Source organism: Globicephala melas, chromosome 8, assembly GCF_963455315.2.
Source record: "Globicephala melas chromosome 8, mGloMel1.2, whole genome shotgun sequence".
In the NCBI taxonomy this organism is placed as follows: domain Eukaryota; kingdom Metazoa; phylum Chordata; class Mammalia; order Artiodactyla; family Delphinidae; genus Globicephala; species Globicephala melas.
Genome location: NC_083321.1, coordinates 46,995,145 through 47,009,385, shown reverse-complemented (window position 1 = coordinate 47,009,385; position 14,241 = coordinate 46,995,145). Strand labels below are relative to the sequence as shown.

The 14,241-nt window shown below is 48.1% G+C and overlaps 1 protein-coding gene across 1 annotated transcript; it reads left to right on the top strand.

The window, feature by feature from the left end:
- Window positions 1-257: 257 nt before the first annotated feature.
- Window positions 258-7,680, top strand: EIF3F (eukaryotic translation initiation factor 3 subunit F). The gene is made up of 8 exons (XM_030831288.2): window positions 258-678; window positions 3,894-3,964; window positions 4,203-4,282; window positions 4,716-4,853; window positions 6,187-6,278; window positions 6,700-6,836; window positions 6,964-7,077; window positions 7,447-7,680. The coding sequence occupies exons 1-8, from the start codon at window positions 297-299 to the stop codon at window positions 7,522-7,524; spliced, it is 1,092 nt and encodes a 363-aa protein (XP_030687148.1). The 5' UTR covers window positions 258-296; the 3' UTR covers window positions 7,525-7,680.
- Window positions 7,681-14,241: the final 6,561 nt, after the last annotated feature.

The following is a 14,241-nucleotide window of genomic DNA, read 5'->3' as shown; positions in this document are numbered from 1 at the left end:
GAAGTACCAATTGAGACCCTTGCGCCGCTCTCTGGCTCCATCTGGTGGCAGCTGTTTCTCTCCTCTCAGTGCGGTTCCAAGTTTACTCGGAACTACTTAGCTCGTTTCTCACTGAGTGCGCATCGGACCGAAATCAAAGAGCACAAACTCAGAGAAGAAAATTGTAGCCGTGAGTAGCATCATCAGAAGCCAATAAGCACAAAGATCTACTTCACGTGGTGCAGGTTCAGCCTATCGTGCTCCTAATCTTTGTCAACTCACTCCCTTCCGCGCCCGGCTCCTTCCTTCTCGACAAGATGGCCACACCGGCGGTACCGCCGAGCACGCCTCCCGCCACCCCAACCGAAACCCCGGCTGCGGCCTCAGACCCGGCCTCGGCTCCATCCCCAGCCTCAGCCTCAGCGCCGGCTCCAGCGCCGGTTCCAGCTCCAACGCCGGCTCCAGCCTCATCCTCAGACCCGGCGGCAGCAGCGGCTACGACCGCAGCTCCGGGCCAGACCCCGGCCTCAGCGCCGGCCCCAGCGCAGGCCCCGGCACAGTCGCTGCCTGGCCCGGCTCTCCCAGGCCCCTTCCCTGGCGGCCGCGTGGTCCGGCTGCACCCGGTCATTTTGGCCTCCATCGTGGACAGCTACGAGCGACGCAACGAGGGCGCTGCCCGAGTCATCGGGACCCTGCTGGGTGAGTGGTCAGAGAAAATTGACGTTCTCTTCTACTTCCCACCTCTCGTTTATCTTGTTCCCCTCACTTCCCACTCCCATTGTAGTTATTTATTGAATAAATAGTGTGTGCCAAGTGACTTACTTTTTATCTTTAATCTTCCCAGTAGCATTTCACGTCAAGTATAACTAGTTCCAGTCTACGAAAAATGAATTCAAACTCTGACTAGGACGTCAAAAACCTTTGACTCCCTAAGCCCAGTGACCACGTTTTCCCCCCTTATCTACTGGTAAATGTCTTTATTTTCCAGGTGTTAAAAGAGAAGTTTTTCCTAACCACTTGGCATTGGAGTGGGGACACCTGTAAAAAGATATCCCTCTCACCAAGTAGACCGGTTTGGCAGGAACCCATTTAAGGTTTCAATAATCTGCTTTCCTAAACGTCTAAGCCTGAGCCTGTGTTCCTCAGTCTCCCTAATATTAATCCCCAGTGAGATATGGACCCCGTTCCCCCAGTGCAGTCTCTGATTCTCCATTTGGACACAGACAGTTGTATTATCTATTATTTGTATTAACGTGCACATGGAGGAATAACCTTTTCCCTGCCCATGTTCCAAATTTGGGAAATTGATATTTCATGTTACAGTAAAATTGAGAAGCCGTAAAGAGGGATTTCTGACAATATATCCCTTTCTCTGGGGACTGCTGGTCCCATCAGATTAATTTGCACTCCATCTTGGTCACAGAATTTGGACACTTGTGAATCCAATTTCGTCGCATGTATCGTTTCTTTTTCTTACCCTTGAACGTGTAATAGTTTCCACCGTAGAAGACAATTGGTGTATTGCGAAGAGGATGATAGTTGTCGGCAGACTCCAGCACGTTATTAGCTAAGTCTGTTTCCTTCAGGGCCTACTTTAGATTTAGTCTGTGAGCACTAAATTATCACAGAAGGCGTCTAACTGTGCTGGCACAGACTAGGTACAAAACAGCTGTTGGTTGCCATCTTCCACCACATCAGGCACCCTCCTGACACGGACACACGTTGTCCCCCTCTTTATCTTCGAGAGTGTAGCATTTTACAGAAACTTCAGTTGGTCCACTGTCTTTCAGGCATTGCCATAGTTGGCTCAGATCAAGCCTTTGTATTCTCTTTGCCTGTTCTCCCTTATTTTATCCTTTAAGTTTCACTCATCTTCCAGGTTCCCAGGAAGAGTTTTCACTCTCAGTCCTTCATCCCATATCCCCACCCTCACCCCTATTCTTAACCTTCCAAAGCATGCCATCATTCTGTGACTGCCCTGCTTTGAGCTTCTGTAGTAAATGGTGCTTGCGTCACTGACTTGGCACTCGATAAATACTAGCTTGCTCTTTCAGCTGCACTGTCAAATTTTCCAAACTCACTAGAGCTGTTTAACGAAATAAACAATTTTCCACCCTAGGTTTGTGCTAAGTGCCCCCCAATATTAGTGACCCTAGTTTGAACAACTGTAATCTAGATTTTTCAGATCCTCTTTCAGAATGGAGTCATGGTACAAGGCTAGGTGTTACAGAGGCATTGCTTACTGAAGAATGAAGCATAGATTCTGCTTGCTAGGAACTTAGACATTTTCAGTTAGAAATCAATTCACGAGACATATTCCATTTGGTTAAATGAAATCAGTGGTGCCTTTTATGTACCATAAAACTATTAGGTACTTAGAATTCAAAGTTTGATCAAACAAGCTCTACTCTTAACCTTAAATTCAAGATGAAGATATACTCTTATAGGCAAATAATTAGAATATAATGTGATAAATGCTCTAGTAGAAGGGTGTTATGGTGGCATGCAAATATAGAAGACTTAACTATTTCAGATGCTTGAAGTGGTCAAGTCTGCTGACAAGAGGTCAAATAGGATAAAGAGTATGTATCCACACTCCTGTATATAAAATGAAGAACAAGGGCTTGCTGTATAGCACAGGGAACTGTACTCAATATCTTTTTTTTAAATTTATTTACTTATTTATTTGTTTATTTATGGCTGCATCGGGTCTTCGTTGCTGCGCGTGGGCTTTCTCTAGTTGTGGCGAGCGGGGGCTACTCTTCGTTGCGGTGTGTGGGCTTCTCATTGCAGTGGCTTCTCTTGTTACGGAGCATCGGCTCTAGACGCGAGGGCTTCAGTAGCTGTGTCTCTTGGGCTCTAGAGCGCAGGCTCACTAGTTGTGGCACACGGGCTTAGTTGCTGTGCAGCATGTGGGATCTTCCTGGACCAGGGCTCGAACCCATGTCCCCTGCATTGGCAGGCAGATTCTTAACCACTGTGCCAGCAGGGAAGTCCTCAATATCTTGTAATAACAAAATGGAAAAGGATCTGAAAAAGAATGTATATGTGTGTGTGTATACATACATAACTGAATCACTTTTCTGTACACATGTAACATTGTAAATCAACTACTTCAATTAAGAAAAAGAAGTATGTATCCATTTGGTTTGGGGGCATAGTTTCAGCTAAGGGGGCAGAAACCATAGTGAAGTGGAATTAAACAGACGCTGATGGGTATAGGCAACATTGTGGTCTGTGGTGGAGAGGGAAGCACTTGAAGCCTGGGTGGGCAGTGCCAGTAGATGAGAAAAAAAATGGAGAGGTCAGGGGACCAGCAGTCTTAGTGAGGACAAGAAACAAATGTAGCTGGAGTAAAAGTATCATCAGAACTAGAAGAAGAAAAGTTTGTGGTATGATGTTTAAGGTTCACAGGGAGAAGGTTTCTGGTTGATGGTAGGGTTAAGGTTATGACTGTGGGACCATGGCTGAAGGGAGGTACAGGGGAAGCTCCCTAAGATTGAGCTCTCAGGATAGGCTGCTGTATGAGTGGTCTCTGTAGACGTGATTAGAATCTTCCAGGGAGCTCTGCAGATGAAATTATATTAAGGAGAAAGTCTGGAGGCTGAAAAATGAAGGTCACAGAGTGAAGATCTGGAGTAGGGCTGGTAGCAGGAAGTGACGGACAGGCAAAAGGAGACCTTGCGAAGTAAGAACAGACCCTGTTTGCTGATAGTTAAAGAAGAGAGTTGGAGATTGCTCCAGAGCTTCATTTCTCTGGAAAATCCTGGTTCCATTGGTGCTCATGGCTGAACTTGGAGCTTATGAGCCCAGTTTGGGTTTTTGTTTCCCTGACTTTGAGGAGACCTCTTGAAAGCATTTGGGACAGCTGGGAGCCCAAGGTTTTATAACACATGGACAATACTCTCTCACAGGAACCGTGGACAAGCACTCAGTGGAAGTCACCAACTGCTTTTCAGTGCCGCACAATGAGTCAGAAGATGAGGTGAGTGGGAATTCGAGACCCCCGTGCGGTCTGTAGCTACTCATTGGCTGGACTCTGTGAGGCCCTTCCTGCGCCACAGTGTGTTGTGCTCATAACTGGAGCTGCAGTTAAAGAGCTTCGGTCCATTTGTACACATTTCCCGGGCCTCTTCTGTCTGTTGGGAGTGGCCTCTTGTCCTGTTTATCCATTTGCTGTGGACTCTTGGCTTCTTAGCTTCCGTTCCTGCCTTCCTTCTCAGGTGGCTGTTGACATGGAATTTGCTAAGAACATGTATGAATTGCACAAGAAAGTCTCTCCAAATGAGCTCATCCTGGGCTGGTAAGTTGGGACGAGGGGATGGAAAGTCTCGGTGGTTGAGTGCCAACATCTTTTGTCACCTGACTAGGTATCGTACACCCTCTTTTGGAGACAGAGTATTGAAAGTGTATTATCTCAAGGAGCTATGAGTTCGGTGTGTTTTGCTGGCGGTTCTGGTCCCGTGAGGCCAAGAATACTTATTTTGGACTGCAGCTTTTACTGAGCAAGTCTTTTTTGCCTAGCTGGTGACTTAGAATTTTCAAGAGCTCTAAGGCAGCCCTTATTTGATTTGATACAATTTTCAGTGTGTGTATTTTTTTGGCATGTGTTGTCCCTGGGGGTATAACTACACCCCGACTAGGGGTGTTGGGTACCTAGAGACACGCATGCCACCATCCTGTTTGGTATTGATGTCGCACGTAGACATGAGTCCACAACTGTGTTCCATTTCCAGGTATGCTACGGGCCATGACATCACAGAGCACTCCGTGCTGATCCATGAGTACTACAGCCGGGAAGCCCCCAACCCCATTCACCTCACAGTGGACACGAGTCTGCAGAACGGCCGCATGAGCATTAAGGCCTACGTCAGGTGACCGGAGTCTTGGGCAACAAGGGCATGAAAAGCTACCTCGTTCATACTGTGCCTGGGTGCCACCCCCGCCTCCACCCCCCGCAGGTGTCATCCTTCAGTGTGCAGCTCGCTGCCTAAGGAAGCCCCTTCCTCACTTTTCAGGAGTTATCACTGGAGAGGTTTTATTCCGAAACAAAGTCTGTCCCTGAAATTTCCACTCACTGATCCTTGCCTACCCAGATTCCTGCTCATTGCTCATAACCAACTTCAAAGGGCAGCCCTTTAGGTATTTGAGCAAGCTCATTTTTCCTGTCATCTTTTCTAGAAGTTAACTGTTACACAACTCCTATAGCCGATCCTCACACAGTGTTCTGGCCATGATTTCTTCTCCACATTCACTGATTTTCTGAGTTGCCCTTCAGTTTGTCGTTATCACTAAAACTGTGCATAGGACACAGGGCGGTACAGATTAAAGAATGGCTGTCCTTGTTTTGAACATGTCTATTAACTGGGGATAGAGTACAGTTTGGATGACAGTAACATTACCCTGTTGGCACATTAAGCAGCTAGAATGCTGGTTGATGGGAGATATTGGGAAAGGCTCTAGAGGCATGCCGAAGAAGGGGCGGCTGTAGGCGTTGGAAGGATTTTATTTTCTGCTTAGAATGAAGCCCTTTGTTAGCACATCTCTTACTTTAACTTTGTGCCATTTATGTGTGTGACACTGAAGTGACCAGTTACCTATTATGTGGTAGGACAAAGATGGTGGATGTCAAGTCCTCATGGGCCAGTTGGTGTACCACGAACCTCTAGCTGTTGCCTGATTCCTTAGCCTTTCCAGGTATTTCAGACTCCTCAAGATGCAGTGAAAGTATAGTTGACGCAGTAAAGGCAGTCACCTTTGCTAAGATTACTTACAGCACCCAGTCTGACCTTGATGGGCCAGAGTCGACTTTTTTTTTTTCAGTACTGATGAGGAGCTCGGTCCCAGAGAAGACCTGTCCTGTCACTTCTTTCTGTGAGGAAGGATGTCTAGGCAACTAGTTCCACAGGGAAATCCAGTGTCCTGTCCTCAACACTGAGATTTCAGTGTGTGAAGTAACTCTCTATAAAGGGTCCAGGCCCGGTCCAGAAGCTGAGTCCCTCCTCTCAGGCCAAGGGTTTGGTGTGTGGAATGAGCTAAGGGAAGAAAGTGACTTGTTCCCTTTAGCGCTCTGGGCTTCAAGTGGCCCAGCTCTCTTCTTTCAGAGCCGTGGAAGCCATACTCTTGGTATGACTGCTTTCCCAGCCTGAACTAGACAGGAAACCCCCTCCCAAGTCCATCTGTTAACCTTGGCTTTTCTCTCCCCAGCACTTTAATGGGTGTTCCTGGGAGGACCATGGGGGTGATGTTCACCCCTCTGACAGTGAAATACGCATATTATGACACTGAACGCATTGGAGGTGAGTGACTTGCCCATACCCGCTTTGTAGGTCTTGGGCATTTTTCAGGGGAGGGGGTTTCTGTTCTGTAACAAGGATGGAGGGCCTTGGGTGTGTTAAGAGGAACGGTTGATGTAAGGTTTGTGACGACTAGAAGTCATTCTTCTGTAGAAATGGGACTCAAGGAATTATTTGTGAAGTTGTTAGAGGTGGGAAGTCATCAGCACCAGAGGCTACACGGCCATTCATATGAGACCAGAACCAGTGATTAGCATACTGGATGTAGGAGTTGAACTCTCTCCAGAGAAAGAAAAGCTAGTAAGGGCAGGGCAGGGGGGTTTGGGGAAGCTGACTCAGTCCAAAGGGAGGTGGTTAGAGATCTCTTTCCTGATGGGATGACTGAATTCTCTGTGTCACTTCTACCCCCAACCCACTCCCACAGTTGACCTGATCATGAAGACCTGTTTTAGCCCCAACCGGGTAATCGGCCTCTCCAGTGACTTGCAGCAAGTGGGAGGGGCATCGGCCCGCATCCAGGATGCCCTCAGCACAGTGTTGCAGTATGCGGAGGACGTGCTGGTGAGCAGCGGAGGGAAAAGGAAGGAGGAGGGCATGATCTCCACTCTGAGATGGCTGGGGATGTGCTGGTGAAGTGACGGTCTCGGTGGTGGAATTAACTGTTCCTCGTTGACTCTTTGGTGCTCAGTCTGGAAAGGTGTCAGCTGACAATACCGTGGGCCGCTTCTTGATGAGTCTGGTTAACCAAGTACCCAAAATAGTTCCTGAGGACTTCGAGACCATGCTCAACAGCAACATCAACGTGAGTGCCATCCCTGGGCTTCTGGGAGCCTGTGCCTTCCCCCACCTCAGCCGTACACCTGTGGAGGGGGTTGGGAAAGGTGACCTGGAAGGGGTAGAGGAGTCCAGGCTCGGGGGAAGAGCACAGGTGCTCGGAGATGCCCCTCCTGCTGTTTCCTTGCTTCCTGTGGCTCGGGTGTATCAGTGGAGATGAGAAAGTGTTCTCGGGCATTTCCTTCCTGCCTTCCACCTTCCACTCTTGCTCAGCCTCTCCCAGCTCTCGTTTCCCAGGACTGTCCTCACCCAGTGTCCATCGTACAGCTGGCCAAGACCAGCCTCTCTGCTCACTCTTTACCCAGCCCCTCACTCATCCTGATTCCTTCTCTTCCAGGACCTGCTGATGGTGACGTACCTGGCCAATCTCACGCAGTCACAGATCGCCCTCAATGAGAAACTTGTGAACCTGTGAATGGTCCGCAAGCAGCCCTCTACCAGGCTGGGCCCCAGCCAACCCTGGGACTCAGAATGGAGTGAAGGAGAAATGGTTTCTTTGTGGTTTGAGTCACACTGAGTCAGTCAACTGCTTGTGACTGTAAATAAACATAGCCTACCTTTTGTAAATGAATTCCATATTATGTGAGTTTACCTCTGGGTGGAAGGGAGAAGACAGTTCTGGAGCTCACACGGAAACCAGGAAGTGAGTACCCCGGTGGAAGTTGGTTGTGTGTGTGGCCTCACTCGTCTTCAGTAGTCGCACCCACAGCCCGAGCTGCTTTAGCTGCTTCTGACCTGAGACCAGATAGCCGCCTCAGCAACCTGCTGGTACAGGGGCACTTGCTCCCCACTCTTTTGCCTACGTTCAGAGCAAACTATCTCCCCCCAAAATGATTTTTACCACTTTTCTTCCATAGCATCTTAAATGGATGGCAGTATAAAGAGTTGCTTTGTGCCGTTTGAAGTACCTGGAGGTGTGCTAGTGAAGGGAGAGGGGTGGGAGAGAAGGGAAGGAGTGGATACAGACCTCTGCCCTGAGACCCATGCGTGTGCGCTGGTGGAAAGACAGCCTTCTCTGTGGTGAGGATAACTGTGCTTTACCAAATTTTTTCCTTTGATTTTCAACCTGGAAAGGTGTCCACTGACAGTACTGTGAACCATTTCTTGATGGGTCATGTGGTTTCCACAGGAACTGAAGATGAGAATCCATGGAGGGAGAATCATTGAGAGACTTGGGTACTTAACCTGAACTGAAAAAGTAAAGGGTGTGGTCAGTGTTTTAAAGCGCCTGAATCATAGGACAGAGCTGTTTGCCGTGTGGTCCAGGGAGGTAGGATTAAGATCTGTAGGTTGTTTCCCTCCATTTTGGTAGGGGAAACAGAAAAGTGAATAATCAGTTGAAAAACAGAAAGTCAGTGCTGGGTCTAACATTTTTTGAGCTCTTCCTATGTTTGGGGGCAGTTTTAATTATCTTTATATTGCAAAAGGAGCTAGGGTTCAGAGGAGTTGAGTACGTTGCTTGAGGCGACACAATTAGTAAGTGATGAAACAGGATATGAATCCAGGTCTGGATTTTTTTTCACGTGCCACCCTCTGCTTCAGAGTTTAGCGGCCCGATGAAATTAATAAAGCAAAAATGCAACATAACAGGAATATATAAGGGTGGACCAGCTCTGTCAGAGAGCGTCTACCTAGGACGTGATATCCGAGCTGGTGTTTTTTGTTTTTAAACCAGGAAATGGTGATCGGCACAGAGGAAGTAGATGTTAAAAAGCTTAACCTGTTCAGAATCCAAGGAGACGTATGCAGGAGCCAGACCGTAAGGCTGTCAGCCTGCGGAGGTTGGATTTTTATCCTGGAAGTCGTGGGGGAAAGCCCTCGTATAGAGGAAGGAGGGAAAGGGAGAAAAACAGAAGGCAGGGAGACAGAGAGTCGCCGTGATTGTTGAGAGGTGATGAGCGCCCAGACTAAGGCAGGGGCAGTGGGGATGGTGACGGAGACTTGGATTCAGGGGGACTTGGAGTCTGGTTGACACCTGGATGGTGAGGGATGGGACGAGTCTAGGATGTTGCCTGGTTTCTGATAAAGGTGATTGAGAGGGTAGTGGTGTATGGAAACCCTGGCTACTCAAGAGTGGTGGGAGCTGAGGATGCAGAGAGGTGTGTCCAGAGTTAAGGTTACAGGGGTCGTTTACCAAATGAAGTTTTTAATGCAAATAAATAATTGTGACTTATTTGGTAAACTGTGGGACCGCACCAGATCTTTTGAGGAAAGGCTGAAGAATTCAAGTTACCTGTTTGCTTATGTTAATATTTAACCAAATGCTAACCAGTGTGCTAAGCAAAAGGTCCTGGTGCCTGCTTAGAACCTATGGGAGGGACAGACAAGTAAAGAGACCATCACCTTGGGAATCACAAGGTAGGTCATGGAAAGCTTCCAGTTAGGGAATGAAATCTAAGCTGGACTTGAAGAATGAAAAAGAGACCGAAAAAGAAGAGAGAGGAAAATAAGGCATTCTATGCACAGAAAATAGGGTGTGCAAAGGCTCAGTGTCACCAGTGTCACTTCATCGTTGCCCACTCCTGTCTGTGGAGGTGTTCATAAGTCAGAGACACTCCTCTGTGCCTAAAAGGATGCTGGCTTTTCCCCCCAGCCTTTGCTTATATGTGCACAAGTTTGTCTTTCCTGTGAAATGTGTGTTCACACGTTCTCTTTGTATGTGGTTGTGCCTGTGCTGAGAACACTGCAGGGTGTGTCTGGGCATGACATCTGGTAACTAACTGGTCCCTCCTCCTCTGACACCTCTCCCCACAACCGTTCCATACCCCAGGGTTCTGGCCTGGGTCCTCTGCCTGGAGGAGCTCAGGGAAGCCTGGGACTGATAAAGATGCCCAGGCTCCAGCTCCGGCCCCAATTCAGAACTGGTTTCCTGATTCCAGACTAGTTAAATGAACACCATATCTCTCACCTGGATGTCTCAGAAGCATCTTAAATTCCGCACTTTTCATACTGAATTGATTGTCTCTTCCTCACCCACAAATCACTTTCTCAGGTGATGATGCAACCATGTCCCCAGTTGTCAAAGCCAGAAACCTTGGATGAATCCTTGATTCCCCCTCCCCCCATCATGCCTCAACCAATTCACCACAACTCTGCCATCACTCTTGCCCTCTGTGATATAATAAGAAATACATATTTTCATCCACGTTCCTAGGTTCCTGGCATGCAGCTCTTAAACTCTTTGGAATTTCGTAAGTGATAAGACATACAAAGATGTCAAGAGACTCTTGTTATTCCTAACCAGCCTCTTTCAACCACACCTGAGTTTATGTTAATGACGTGATTTTTGGAAAGCTCCTAGATAACCGCAGGATGGGGGCTGGTTGCCATGTGAACCGACCATGTGATTGGCGCCCAGGGTGGGGAGAGGGGCTGAAGGTTGCATCACAGTGACCACAGGTTTAATCAATTGTGCCTGTGTGATGGGGCCTCCATTAAAAGCCCAAAAGGACAAAGTTTGGAGAGCTGGGTTGGTGAACAAGAATGTGTCCAGGAGCAAGACACGTGCCAGGAAGATAGCGTGCCCCAAACTCCACAGGGACAGTTGCTCTTGTGCCTGGGACCCTTGCAGACCTCGCCCTGTGTGCCTCTTCATCTGCTGTTCAGTCATACCCTTTAATATCCTTTGGAACAAAGCAGAAATGGTAAGTAGACTTTTCCTGAGTTCTGTGAGCTGCTCTGGCAAATTAATTAAACCGAGGAGGGCGTTGTGGGAGCCTCGCGTTTATAGCCGGTGGATGAGAAGCACTGGTGCCAACCTGGACTTGTGACTGGCATCTTAATGGGGGGGCGGGGGTGGGGAGCAGTCTTGTGGGACTGAGTCTTTAGCCCTAGGACCTGGCGCTGTCTCCAGGTAGATGATGTCAGAACTGAGTTAGACCAGAGGACGCTCAGCTGGTATCGGCATTGCTTGGTGTGCGGAAATCAGCTGCATATCTGGTCACAGAAGTGTTTGATGTGAGTAGTCAGCGTGGAGTAGAGGAAAACAGGTTCCCTATTCCCCCTCTTCCACCCCTTCTCACAGCAGGCGCACTGCTCTTGTAAATCCGACCAGCACACGCCTCAGATGAAGTTCAGGGGTGTCTTATTGCCAGGGTGAAGTCAGACATCTACCACAACCTGTAGGCTCATCGTGGCCTCGCCTGCCTCTCCAGCTCTGCCCCGTACACTCAGCCTGGGCTGCCTTTGCTCTGCCCTCTGCCTAGAACACAGCCCCTTTAGCTGGCTTAGTACTACTACTCCTTCAGGGTTAGTCTGGATGCTGACTCCTATTGGAAGGTGCTCCTGTACCACGATCCCACAACTTCCTCCTACTTAGCATCTGTCTCACCATTTTGGACTTGTCTATCCTCTGTAAGAACACAAGCTCTCTGAGAGCAAGGACTGTCTGTTCTTTTGGCTGTTAGATCCCAGAGCAACCCATATACAGATTAGGTTCTCAGTAAATGTATGTGATGTGAATACATGAATGGATGGCTTGTAGAATAATTAGCACGAGACACTCTGGGCATAGTAAGTTCATCAGGGGCACCGGGAGCCTTTGGAGAGGGGCTGGAGGGAAGGAGCACGCCAGACAGGTCATTTGTTTAACTCATTTATTCTGCAAATATTTAGTGTACGCCAGACCTAGTGTAGGACGCTGGGGATACAGAAGTAGATGAACTGTGCTCTCTGCCCCCTATGGGTTTCAGTCTTGGAGTGGAGACGCACAAAAATAAACAATTGTGACAAAATGGAATAATTGCTGTAAAAGAAATAGGAACAATTCTTGGGGAGGCACAGTAGAGGGCATGCTTAAATCTGCCTGCGAGCTAGAGAGGGAATTCAGGCTTGAAAGACATTGGGAATTGACTGGACACAAAACAGGAAGAGCTTTGAAGAAAGTGGGGTGAAGATCAAAATATTACTCAATTTTACAATGGCCTGTCTATAGGGAGTTGTGTTTCCAAGGATGCAGCAGCCTAGAGGTAAAAATTGAATTGTGATAACAGCCACGACAGAGTTTCTGTTGCCCTGCCTTCTCTGTGGGGTCACCTGCTTCCTCAGATCCTCCCCAGAAGTCGTCTGGCGTGTCTCACAAGTTCTCTGAACCTGGGGTTGATTATGTATTTTGAAATTTCAACTAAATTTCATAAAATAATTTTTTAAATAAACAGTATAAAGTACTCATTATCCATGCCATTAAGCCTTCAAAACCCTTATTTTGAATAGTTTCATAAATTTCTATTACATGGACAAGCTCTAAACAATTTTTTAGTGTTGGACTTGTGGATTGTTTCCGGTCTTGTGCTAACATCATTTCATGGTGAACAGCTGCGTGCAGACATGAATGTCTGGCTTTCCATTTCTTTGGGATGATCTGTGTCCCCTACTTTGTGCACACATTGTCACCTGGGAAGCCCACACAGTGCCATCCAACCTCTGCATGTGAAGGACACCTTTGTGAGAGTAAATCCCAGCTTCCTCTTGCCCTCTCTCCACTGTGGAGGGAGGGAGTGGGAAGCTGAGGGGACCAGAGACAATATGATCCCCCTCTGCCCTCCATGGGTCCATAATCACCATAAAACTCTCCTCCATCAGCCCAAACCAGAGTCCCAGTAAAAATGAACTCAATCAAAGTAGCCTTGGAGAGCACGGGAGAGTCTAGGGACGTGGAAATCTGGACACGGTTCCCTGTTCCTAACTCCAGCCTATCTGCTCTCTTGAGCCTGTGGGCTCCCTGGCTGCAAGAGAGGCCTTGGGCTCTGCTGGAGTCCCAAGAGAGAGAATTACTTTAGAGCTTTGTCCCTGGTGGGCCAGGAGAGTGCTGGGAGGCCGATACGGAGAGGTCTCTGGCAAGACCAGGAAGCTCTGGATCCCGTGAAGAACATGGCCCACAGCCACTGGTGGACTCTTGAAGGCAGCAGGTGTGGGGTCTTAACTGGATTCTTGCTCTGGTCAAGAAGGATGGAACAGGTAAACTGAGCCGTCCTACCCGCTGAGGCAGGGAGTCTGAGGCAAGGGCTTCAGCAGGGGATTGGCGTCTTGCTTGTTTCTGCTCAGCTCGTTCTAGGCAGAGAGACCCTTTCACCTTCCAGCACCCACAGAATTTCCAGCAATGGCCAGGCTCTACTCCACAGCAGGTCTCACTCAGGCCTCCTTGAAGAATCAAGGAGCCCTTTCTTACTGCAAGTTTGCTTGGCACAGCGTATGACTGTGACGTCAGGTTCCAAGCATAGATGAAATTAGCATTTCTCCCACGTGCTAGCCATGGTCAGCATTTCCAGGAACGTTCAAACAGGGCCCAACTGCTGGAACTGAGTTGCTCTTACACTTACTGTAATGTCTAGGAATACATGCACTTTCAGTAGTGCAAGCTCTAACAGGGTTAGCGAAATTTCAGATGTCCCCCTTTTCCCCAGTGACGTCTCCCGGAAGGGAAAACAGTTGCATTTGGTGATGATCTAGGCTGTGATTAAGTCCGTTTGTTCCATGGTGGTCTGTCTGATCCTTCCTGGTCTATCTTCTACCTTATTCGGGTTGCCAGTCCTGTGTTTATGTCTTTGTCTCATGATGATGGCCATCAGTCTTATAATGGTCTCCATGTCCCACTATGTTGGTCCCTCTGCCACTTTGTTCCCTGAGAGCACTGCTCTCTGTCTGAGGCTTTCTGAGTCATGGCCACCAGAGGGCGCCCTTGCGCTACTTAAAGTCTGTTGGTTGCCAGTTTACATTCCTTTTTCTGAGTAGTTTTCCAAGGGCCTGGTAAAGAAAAAGCAACTTCTGCTTTGGAGAGGCTAGATGGGTACACGGTAAGTGACCAAAGCTGCTGGAGATTCTTCTCTTGGTCACCTTTGAGCCATAGGGTGATGACACCCAAGTATCTTACTCTATGCCCACCCCAATATCACTCCAAATAAGCATACTTCTTTTCAAAACATGGTTTGGAAACACAGTTTTAAGTAAATCTTCTAGGGCCCACTCTCCCTCCAATCAGATTGTAATCTACAAGCCCCTCTATACAAAAGTCCTGGAGCTTCCACTTTCCAGGAGAAACCCAGGCCCTGACCACCAAAATGAAGTTTCTGGGGCTCTCCAGCCAGGGAAGGAGTGGTACCAAAGCTCATATATAGTCCTGGGCACCCTATGAAAG

Coding starts and splice junctions, on each gene's coding strand:
- EIF3F (XM_030831288.2), top strand. CDS start 297: ATGGCCACACCGGCGGTACCGCCGAGCACGCCTCCCGCCACCCCAACC. Junction 3,965..4,202: donor ACAATGAGTCAGAAGATGAG/GTGAGTGGGAAT, acceptor CTTCCTTCTCAG/GTGGCTGTTGACATGGAATT. Junction 7,078..7,446: donor TGCTCAACAGCAACATCAAC/GTGAGTGCCATC, acceptor CTTCTCTTCCAG/GACCTGCTGATGGTGACGTA.